Here is an 11,148-nt window from a genome sequence, read left to right as displayed (position 1 = left end):
TTTTTTTTTTTTTTTTTTTTTTTTTTTTTTTTTTTTTTTTTTTTTTTTTTGGTGATAGAGCGAGGTTGGAAATGAATTTTGTCTCTATTTTGCCTCCTTTTAATTATTTATTAGTTCTTTTTTTTTTTTGTGATTTAATCTTCTATAAGAAATTATTATACATTAATTTTAAAAAATAAATTAACTATTTTTTTTGTTGAAATTTTATAGTCAAATACTTAATTTCTCAAGATAAACTTTGTATAAATTATTATTTTTCCACCGATAAAATTCTTAAACATCTAATAGAATTAATCAAATTACATGATTATTCATAATATAATTCTAATGTTGACCATATAATTTAAATATATAAAATTATCAAGTTATTAAACATTTAAATTTAAATTTAACGATAATAGTTGTAGTAGCAATGGTAATAACAATAGAATTAAATATTTACAAAAAAAAAAAACAAGAAAGAGATGGAACCGGGCTATTTGCAGCCTTACAAGAAAAAACACTCGATTTATGTAACTGATATTCACATATATTTCGGATCAATAAATTTATTGAACACAACTCAACCATTTAACTTCAAAATATAAAAATTGAATCTTATTTAGGATCGGTTCTATAAATGGTATATTTATGTCTTTGAGTTATACACCGTCAGTAATCGAGTAGCTGCAGCTGTTTGATGAATCGGAATCCTGCCAGTTGGTTCCACAACTTTTGGCTTCAAAGTCAAAGTGGGGAATGAAAAACGCAGTGTGTTTTCACTTGAAGGAGTGTTTGAAGCCAATTTGTTCATAAGGACTGCTTTTTAGACCAAAACTTTTACCCCACAGCTAATCAATTATGAGTTTGTCCTTTTCCCATGTTACAAAAAAAACAACGTCCAGATGCATTTTCTTTGTTAGGAGTTCAAAAAATTATCCCGAATAAGAATCATACACGTGAATTTGGTCATAGTTCAAAAAATATAAAAATAATTGCACCTTGTTTTAAGAAAGGGAAAAGAGTGCTTTTCGGGAACCATGAAGCTGAGTCGAAAGGAGAACTCAGTCCCGAGCAGGTTGAAACGTCGAGCCAAGGTGATAGATGACAACTCTTTGCTAACACAATTAACCCATTGTAGAATTCTAACCTCGACATCGGAGAGACGTTATAAATACGAGAGTCTACTTCTTCCATGAAAGGTAAGTAACTTAACATGTGCTTAAATCGACAATACTTTATGATCGAGACCACATAAAACATTAAAGCCCGTTAAGTAAAGCACCGTATCCGTGCAAGATCTCTTGTTTGACTAAATCTTTGCATCAAACCATTTTAAAACTCCCTTTTTTTCCCTTACATTTTTACTTGGCAATAATTTCTTGAGACATAGATGTGAACGAAAAATATGTTAAATGTTTAATATGATAAAAACCATTATTTTTATCTATTGTTGTATGTCTTTGACTATGACTCGAGAGAACTCTTTGTAACCCATTATTTTTTTTACGCATCTTCAGATGAAAGTTTTTCGCGTTAAAATTATTGGTTTCGGCATTAAAATTATTGAAATCTTATACTTAATTTTTATTGTTATTCACGGGAGAGAGACTTGAATATTACTTTTTTTAATTTAACATTTAACTTGCGTATATCAATATTTGAATGTATCGCCCACATGAACGTTCAAATCTTCATCTCCATGTTCGTTAAACTAAACAAGAAACGCTCGTTGAAGGAAGTTTACATATATTTAGCCTTCCAACTTATGTTGGTGTGTAGGAGCTAATGAAAAATAAGTAACTATGACTAAATTCTACACTTCTCTATCTCATAAATCTATCAAGGAGTTCCGTTCTAGAAATCTACCTTCCCTTTAAAAATGAAAGGGAATTGCTTAATAAGCTCATGCATCTTGCCTACCGAGGAACCTCATAGGCTTGCACTTGGCTACATAAATGAATTGGGAATGTTCAGTGTTAACTGGTGAAAAGATCATCTGAATCCCAGCCCGCCAAGCCAGTAGCGAGTTTGTGCGTCGATATCGAGCACGAGCATTATCAATCACGTTGGTCACTTCAATTTGGATGTTTAATCAATATGGAACAACGTACGGTAGAGCGCAGATAGCAACCGAGTCAATCAGCATTGCCTCTGCCCATACATACAGCGTCGTCGTTTCCATCTCGAACCCGTGTGCCTTCAGTTTCTTCAATTTGGAAGCATTGCTGCTATGCAGCAGCCAGCCTGCCAAACCAGTAGCGAATTTGTGTGTCGATATCGAGCACGAGCATTATCAATCATGTTGGTCACTTCAATTTGGATGTTTAATCAATATGGAACAACGTACGGTAGAGCGCAGATATCAACCGAGTCAATCGGCATTGCCTCAGCCCATACATACAGCGTCGTCGTTTCCATCTCGAACCCGTGTGCCTTCAGCTTCTTCAATTTGGAAGCATTGCTGCTATGCAGCAGCCAGTCTTGGTCACAAAACTCTGACAAGTCCTCCATTTTGGGAACTAAATACGCCTGGCTTAAATGCTCCAAATCTGGATGTGGTGGCTTTGAGTGTACCTTTGACAATTTGGATCAACTTGTTAATAATTCTGTTCAACTTGTGTTCTTTACCGTATGATTTAAGATCATAGGTATTGGCTGTTACCTGCCAATTTGAAGCAGCTGGTCCAGAAGATTGGCATGATTTTACCATCTTGTGGTTAACTCTAGGATGATCAGAGGAGGAAGTGAACCTTGCAGAGTTACTGGAAAAATGGTCCATGGCTGTTGAAAAAGTAACCAAAAAATCAACAGTGAGGTAAAAAAACTGCCCGATTAACAAAAAAAATTACAAATTTTCATGTCAATAACCATGGCTAGTAATGAACGATATAAACCAAATGAACCATATGAACGATGTGAACGATATGAACCATATGAACGATGTGAACGATGTGAATGATATGAACCATATGAACGATGTGAACGATATGAACGATATGAACGATGTGAACAATATGAACGATATGAACTAAATGAACGATATGAACGATGTGAACGATATAAACGATGTGAACAATATGAACGATATGAACTAAATGAACGATATGAACCATATGGACCAAATGAACGATATGAACCATATGAACTAAATGAACGATATGAGCCATATGAACCATATGAACGGTATGAACCATAAACGATATGAACAAATTATCTCAAATCTTCATGATTAGTAGTAATCTCAAGAGGAACAGTTGCTCTTTCTAACCTGCACAGTTTCAAGAGGAGAGATCGAATGGATCTAATTTTAACACAACATTTCAACTCACCAAAGATTCCATTGCCTTCAAAGTCCTTCCTCTTCACGAGATTTCGCATACTCGCAACAGATCGATGTCTGTCCCTGAGAAGTTGTGATGTTATTATCGAGTCAGCACTGGTATTGTCGTCTTCGTTGTAGCGTTCTTTTGTTTTTTCCAGGTTTCCAATCTTTTGTTCAAGTTTCTCCTTCTTTTTCTTCTTTTTATCTCTTTCTTTATCCTGCTTATCTTTGTCCTTGCTTTTTTCATCCCTCCCATTCCCTTTCCACTTCTTCCCTGAATCCACCCCATCTCTAACCATTGACTGAACAGTCCCCATCGTACTAAACTTCGACGAATCCTCTCGTATTCCTCGATCGCCATGTTTTTCCACACAACTTTCCTTATTCTCGTCCTTCGTCTTCCCTTCACCGAAACTCCGAGTGACCTTAGCCACTGATCTATCCATCAAATCATCTCTCTCTGGAAGACAAACAGACAACTTCTCCCACAAAAGGGTCCTAAATGCACTGTCACCGTCCTCGGTCCTCCCCGGCAACTTGGGCACAATTTTGAAGGCACTAAATTTATCAGGCAGGTGGCTACCATAACTAGACTCGCCTTCACTATAACCAGCTGACTGTCCAGCATGTTTCTTCCTGGTTAGCCTGCAGTTATCCTCGACCTCAAGATCTTTCTGGTCGAGGAACTGTCGATTGTGACAGTGGATTCTATCCGAAAGTTTTGACTCGTCCAAGGTTCTAGCTTTATCTTTAACTCTGTCTTTCTCCCTGTCTCTTTTATCTCCATTCCTGCTTTTTCCCTTTTCTTTGTGATCCCTCTTCTCCTTTTTCCTCTTCTTTTTATGCTTATCCTTTTTGTCAAAAGAATAAATCAATGAGCATAAAATAAGAACACACACAAAAACGAGCAACTGGCTACATATCATGTCAACAACCTTTAGTGTCTTATTCTGATGAACTCTGATTGTAATTGGTAAGACAAACAAAAGTAGGAACAAAAAAAAGATATCCCACAGATTGACAACAAGATGATTTACAAAAAGCACAACGATTTTATGAACATATCCCATAAGAATTTCAAGAAAGAAACTAATTGCAAATCGATGCAAACCCCGCAATCATCCAATTACCAGAGCAAAACATGCAAGAACAGTCACTTTCAATCTTATGATTAGCACATGCTAGAAAAGAGCAACTCATGGGAGCTTCAATTCAATCAATTCATTACATAAATCGCCTACACAGACATGGTTTAGTATGATCTGAAGGGAAATTTGCTCAACCTTTTTGGCTAGGTCTAGATCCTGTATGCTAGCTTTCTTTTCATAACCAGGTGGTGGAAATGGAAAGCATCGCGACATTGTAACGACCAAGAACAAAAGCCGCCTTTGAGAAGGAAGAATTCTCGAATTACTTCACTTTTTCTTGTTGGGAATGAAGCAGTAATTTCTGAGCTTTCTGAGCTCCTACCAGAAATTCTCCCATTCAGCTGAAGGTCTTTCTCAAATTCGTTGTAGAAACCTATGCATTAGCCTTTGAGGAGAAGGAATTATGCCAAACTAATGAAAACTAAGCTTCTTCGCATGAATATTTGCACAAAAAAAGGAAAAACTATGTTAATCCAAATGGCTTCTTCAGTATGAAAAGTGGACCGCTGTAACCCAGTCTTCTAAGAAGTGCTCTTAGCCAGTCAAGAACAAGAAAATCCTCCTTGAATCCAGAGTCCATGGCAAGAATCATCCCCTTCTGAAGATCAAAATCCAATAACTCCAGAAACTTTATGTTCCACAGATCTGTTTCCCCAAATTATGAATCACTGCCAACAGGTTTGATTATACAGTGCCATCCTCTCCCACTCCCTTCTCATCAGTGTCCGCCGTCGTTTCTAAGTCAAGGATTGAAGTGAAACTCTAAAGCTCAGCAATGTCAAATCCTCGAGGTCACATCCTGGTAAACCTGGATCTTACTAAGTCAATCCCCGTGCTGAAGCAAACACTCAACGATTCAAAATTCCAGAGAGCTAAAAAAACAGGAAACAAAGAGAATCAAATGCTTCTTCAATGAGTGTGGCTGCGATTAGTTAGAATCGAGTCTAGAAATCCAATAGCAATGGAATTTTTGATCGGATTCGGCAAAAACACTCTGAGAATCGAGAAGAACATTCAACAACTTCCCTCTCGATTGACGAACACGGTAGAAGAAAAATTGCGCAATATGAACATCGATAATCACTTCAATCTTCGCACGAGTCCAAAACTCGTGGGGGTTCTAAAATTTTCCTCTGTTTTAGCAATGGAGACGTACTGGAGTTGTTCAGCTCAAGAATTTCAATCGAGAAAGAGAGAAATGGAGGACATGCGATCATGGAAACAGTGACAGAGAGTGATGAACAAGAAGAAGAAGAAGAATAATAATAATTAGGAGAAGCAAAAATGGCGTTTGGACGAATCGCGAGAGAAGATTAATGAGCGACAGTTCTGACCGAAGAAAGAAAAAAAAAAGAGCAAAACTTGGTGCTGAGTGCAGTCTAGTCACGTGGCCCAATCATATTTTGCCACGTGTAAACCAGTATTTTTCCCCGGTTTTTCCTCCATATTTTTAAATATTTTATTTTCCTATTTTCTTAAAAATTTCTTATTTCATATTAATTTTAAACTCTCTATTTTCAATAAAAATAAAATAAAATAAATTATATACATGAAAAAAGAAAAAATATTATACAACAAAAATAAAATATTTTAAGTAAATATCAAAATTAAGTGGTTTTTATTAATTATTATTATTTTAATAATTATTAGTGGTGAATAGGGATATGCGGCTGACTCGGAAGCATTTTCCACACAATTTTTGTTGCTTAGAAGTTTGGATAACATTCGAAAAGGGAAAAATAAATGAGATTAAAAGGGAAATGGAGAGGTCGAGTGGAGAACACGCGATAGCGTGCGCGTGGGAAGAGAAAGTTTAGGATTACTGCAAAACCACTTGCCCGAGCACATGGATTCTGTATTTGCAGCTTTTACATGTGGCACCCCCCTCTCTACCACAACTCACCACAAGCTCTTTCTTTCTGTCTAACACGTGTCGCCTTCTCATTCTTTCATTATTTTTTAAAAAAATATAATTTTCTTTTAATTCTCAAGCTTGGATCTTTATTTAAATTTATAGAAATTTAAACTTATTTAACCAAATAATAATAATAATAATACTAATAATAACAATATATATATATATAGGGACCCATTTGGGATGTCCACGAGATATGGTAGAAACTGAAATTATGAGTAAAGATATCCCGTCTTCGTTATTATCTTATTGTTTCAATTTTCATCCCTATGAAATTTTGATTTATTTTATTTTTGTAGAAAATAGGGTGAAAATTTGCCGCTAAATTTGTAGGATCATATTTTTTAAATAAATTTTCTATCATTATATATATATATATATATTTAAAATATTAACTTTAAATAAAAATTTTAATAAATAATTTCCATGGTTCAAATAATAAAAAACATCTAGTAAATTCAATAATATTTAAAAAAGAAAAATTAAGAATTAAAATAATTAGTATTTTTTATAATTGGACATATTTTAAAAAAATTTAAACGATTGGGCGTTAAAAACGTATGGGCCGGAGAATCGGCCCAAAAACAAGCCCATTTCCGATGCTTACGTGGCGTGAGAAAAGTAGATTGGGCCGGAATTAATTGCCCACAGGCCCAAAAGGTTATAAATTGAAAGCCCAGGCCCAAAACTAAACAGCGGTCGATTGTCAAGGAGTCAAACCAAGGTTCTGGCGCCATATATAAACCCTTGCCTCCACTGCCCGTCGTTGAAAAACTCCGACGATACATTTCCCTGTTGGCGTCGCGATGACAAAGCTTCGACATGGCGATGTATTGAGGAACTGATACAGAATCTACGCTTGACGACGAAGTGGAGTTCTAGTTTTTTCTGAGACATCTTCTTCAGTGTCAGCATTCTAATGCCGAACGAGCGTATGTCGATTATCAGAGTGAGAGCTTAATACTCCTTTCCCGCCATGGATGCAGTTGCTTATCGGCGGAATTTTTGCGCATGATCTTTCTCCGTGGACTTGCGCACTCTTTATTTTGAAAGGAATTTTGGATAGCAGTAAAAAGAAGGAAAGATGAGTACAGTGGACAAGATGCTGATAAAAGGTATTCGGAGTTTCGACCCGGAAAATAGGAACGTCATCACCTTCTTCAAGCCCTTGACTCTGATCGTTGGCCCTAACGGTGCCGGGAAAACTGTAATTGCTTCTCGAATTCCATTTTGATATTTAAGTAACCGGTGTTCGTGGTTTTTGCTTTGTATTTACTATAATATATGGCGATGAAGCACCTGCTTCGTCTTAATGGCGGTGACTTGGTTTTTTCCCCAGACCATAATTGAATGTTTGAAGCTCTCTTGTACCGGCGAGTTGCCTCCCAATGCCAGGTCTGGCCACAGCTTCATTCACGACCCGAAGGTCCGTCTGTTTTATCTCTTTTGGATTTTTCATCTGTTATGCTTTGTTCGTTGATGTAATATTGGTTTTGGATGGTTGGTGAATGGGACTAATTTATCCCTATGTAGGCCTTCCAATATTCTCAGCTCATGTAGCTTCTTCATTAAATAGAGGTTTTGGATTTTATTTTCTTAAAAGGCTTACTAGTTTGTCTCTCTGGGTCTTCTTGGACCCTTGTGTAGGTTGCAGGAGAGACAGAGACAAAGGGACAAATCAAGCTTCGGTTTAAGACAGCGGCAGGTAAGGATGTGGTCTGCATAAGGTCATTCCAACTTACTCAGAAGGCATCGAAAATGGAGTATAAAGCAATTGAAAGCGTGCTTCAGACGATAAACCCACATACTGGCGAGGTGTTGCATTTTTATTATTATCAATATTTATGTTTTTTTTTTTAATTATATTATTAGTTTTTACTTCACTTAGACGGATTAAGAAGGTTTCTCAAGGTAAAGAAACGAGGATTGTAGGTTGAAATGAAGGGACTTTTGAGTGAAGTTACAAAGTTTCTTCTTGCTCAATAGAAACTTGGACATTTAGAGTTTCCTTTGATGCAAGATATAGGCGAAGTAGAATTAGGGTCGAGGAATTCGACAGGGTGGTGTCAGCGGTATGACAAGAGGATGGAACTGAGAATCTAGTGGACAGTCCAAGAAATGACAATTTTTTCATAATGAATGTAGGGGTGTGTTGGAAGTGTGAAAACTTCATCTTATGATGGATAAAAGAGGATTTTCGATTCAGAAGGAAGGGATATGGAGATTTGAAGGAAGTTTAAACAATTAGAGTGTAATTTTCTGGGAGTTGAGGAACATAGATTTAAGAGGAAAGAGGCAAACAAAGAGAGTGGGAAAGTCAATCGGAGTAAGATGGTTGAACTTGATGTTTCGAGATAAGTGAAGAAGACAGAAGAAGTAGTTGACCAAATTGAGGGAAGCAAGCATAGGGCTTCAACAAAATTAGTTGGGAGAAAGCATTAGTTATCTGTATTAGTTTCTTCCATAATTGTTGATATGATATTTTGGAATCCCTGAAGTATACACTCTTTGAAGCTTTCACATTGACTCGATAAGTTGCCAAGATGGATTTATGAAAAGGGCATAAATAGGAAGTGATGGCTCTCTCTTTGTTTGCCTTGTGGTTTCTTCATTGATGTCGAGAGGGTGTCCTTGCTTTTGTTTGAATTCTTATACAATCTCTTGGTTCGACTTTTCATTTTGACGTTTTCACTACTTTCATTTTAACGTTTCATGGCAATTGTCATTTTCCCTTTTCTTAAAAGGAGCATTCCAATGTTTTCTTATAGAGCCTTCTATGTTTTCTTCTCATAGAAGCGAGGCATCCTCTTCCTGATGTAAATATTGACTTAATATTATCAGATTGTGTATGCCGTTTTGTTTTTAAATGAGGTAGGTAAATAGCAATGATGCAGTTATTGTTGTCTGTGCTTTTGATCATGCATACTTGTTTGACGGAGTAATGGAAAGGGGATGTGGTGATTTAAGCTTTATACTTTTGGTTAAATTTTGACATCCTTAATTCCAGTTATCACTGTTTCTGTTGTTGTAAAATTGCAGAAAGTTTGTCTCAGCTATAGATGTGCAGACATGGATAGGGAGATTCCTGCTTTAATGGGTGTGTCAAAGGCTATCCTGGAAAATGTGATATTTGTTCACCAAGATGAAGCTAACTGGCCATTGCAAGATCCTTCAACATTAAAGAAGAAATTTGATGATATTTTCTCTGCTACAAGGTACTGTTTCTATGTTTCCATGAAGTTGAAGTCTTTTGATGACTTGTCTTGACGTAATAAATAATATGGCTAAATTATGCTCTTAAAATAGTAAATATATACAACATCGAATCCTCAAATGGAGTACTGTCATTGGCCAGACCAAGCGCCAACTTGTATTCAAGTTAAGACTAAATTATCACCAGATGGTCACTTATCTATTTCGTATGATGCATAAATACTTTTTCTTTGCTGTTCTTAGAGGATCTGTTGACTTTCACCCTAGCCTCACAAGTCATTACTAGGTTTATTTATATTATTACCTTCGGGAAACTTGACTTGTCAATGTATTGGAAAGCCTCTTTTCACATTCATGGTCTCTGGTCTTTGATTTGTACTTATTCTTCCTGACCTTCTATGCTTGGGGGAACGGTGATTGATGACATAAGTTCATATTTTAATTTTGGAGTATATTAATGACCAGATATACAAAGGCATTGGAGGTCATAAAGAAGCTTCACAAGGATCAGGCTCATGAAATAAAGACTTACAAACTAAAGTTGGAGAATCTTCAAACTTTAAAAGATGCAGCATATAAGGTTCTTGTTCACGTTTTTGATTCAAGAATATTGATGTCGAACCCTCCAATTTACGGAGATATCGATGGATATTTCCATTCTTGTATAGAGCAACTCTTCTCTCTCTTGTTACTGAATAGTGGTACACAACCATTAGCGATCCGTTCTTGTGTGGTCCTATGATCTGTCCTTCAAGTTTTTATTTGATATTTGAAGTGTGAAAGAGAGAAGGATGTTAGATATCTTCTGTACTTGGGCAAAGGAGTTGTCTTGCTGACATATTATCTCACTATTACAGCTCAGGGAAAGCATTTCTCAAGATCAGGAAAAAACAGAATCTGTTAAAAGCCAAATGCAGGAACTGGAGAAGAACATCCAAGATGTTGATGCCAAAATTCATCATGCTGAAACACTTCTGAAAGATGTGCGAAAACTACAGGACCAAATATCTACTAAGACTGCCGAAAGAAGCACTTTATTTAAGGAGCAGCAGAAGCAATATGCTGCTCTCGCTGAGGAGAATGAAGGTCAGTTCTAGTTGGAGAGGAATAATTAGTTTCAAATTTCTTGATAAGTTATAGGAACTTGGTAAAGAAATGGGAGGATAAGCATCCTTCGTTTAGTTCATATAGAATAAGAAATTACTGAATGCAACAATATATTCGATCATTAACAATGTTTAAGAGTGGTTGAATTTGTTTGTTTCATCGTTTGAATTTGGTATTTAAAACATTAGAGTGGTTCTTTTGCTCCTCTAAATTTAAGTGCAAGCCCTTCTTGTAATTTTTTTAGTTGCGAACAGTTTATATCATTTTATTTTTCTATTTAGGAAAAGTTGATATCTTCTGAATTTTGTGTTGTCTGTATTTTACTAATTTCAATTTTTCTTTCTTTTGCCTGGTGACGTCATCATAGTTTTTATTTTTCTCACTATGGTCTTCAGTCTGTTTTTTTTTTTTTTTTTTTTTTTTTTTTTTTTTTTTTTTTTTTTTTTTTTTTTTTTTTTTTT

At 35.8% G+C, this 11,148-nt stretch overlaps 2 protein-coding genes across 3 annotated transcripts in view; one reads left to right on the top strand and one right to left on the bottom strand.

The window, feature by feature from the left end:
- Window positions 1–1,645: 1,645 nt before the first annotated feature.
- On the bottom strand, window positions 1,646–5,828 carry LOC111432146 (pre-mRNA-splicing factor 38B-like). Of its 2 annotated transcripts, XM_023068965.1 has the most exons (5): window positions 4,588–5,828; window positions 3,312–4,155; window positions 2,645–2,763; window positions 2,416–2,556; window positions 1,646–2,179 (listed from the first exon to the last, which is right to left on the bottom strand). In XM_023068965.1, the coding sequence occupies exons 1-5, from the start codon at window positions 4,663–4,665 to the stop codon at window positions 2,075–2,077; spliced, it is 1,287 nt and encodes a 428-aa protein (XP_022924733.1). In that variant the 5' UTR covers window positions 4,666–5,828; the 3' UTR covers window positions 1,646–2,074. The 2 variants fall into 2 exon arrangements, with proteins under 2 accessions (XP_022924733.1, XP_022924731.1); XM_023068963.1 differs by having other exon boundaries at window positions 1,659–2,556; window positions 4,588–5,821.
- Window positions 5,829–7,127: 1,299 nt separating this feature from the next.
- LOC111432029 (DNA repair protein RAD50) overlaps window positions 7,128–11,148 on the top strand; it is a 12,986-nt gene continuing 8,965 nt past the window's right edge. The window contains exons 1-6 of the mRNA XM_023068819.1: window positions 7,128–7,574; window positions 7,707–7,793; window positions 8,015–8,182; window positions 9,407–9,582; window positions 10,046–10,160; window positions 10,438–10,666. Of these exons, the coding sequence (XP_022924587.1) occupies window positions 7,452–7,574; window positions 7,707–7,793; window positions 8,015–8,182; window positions 9,407–9,582; window positions 10,046–10,160; window positions 10,438–10,666 (898 nt within the window). The 5' untranslated portion in view covers window positions 7,128–7,451. The remainder of the gene's footprint in view (window positions 7,575–7,706; window positions 7,794–8,014; window positions 8,183–9,406; window positions 9,583–10,045; window positions 10,161–10,437; window positions 10,667–11,148) is intronic.

Source organism: Cucurbita moschata, unplaced genomic scaffold, assembly GCF_002738365.1.
Source record: "Cucurbita moschata cultivar Rifu unplaced genomic scaffold, Cmos_1.0 Cmo_Scf00037, whole genome shotgun sequence".
NCBI classification, from domain to species: Eukaryota; Viridiplantae; Streptophyta; class Magnoliopsida; order Cucurbitales; family Cucurbitaceae; genus Cucurbita; species Cucurbita moschata.
Note: the sequence above shows the minus strand (reverse complement) of the source record. Positions and strands in the feature narration are given on the sequence as shown.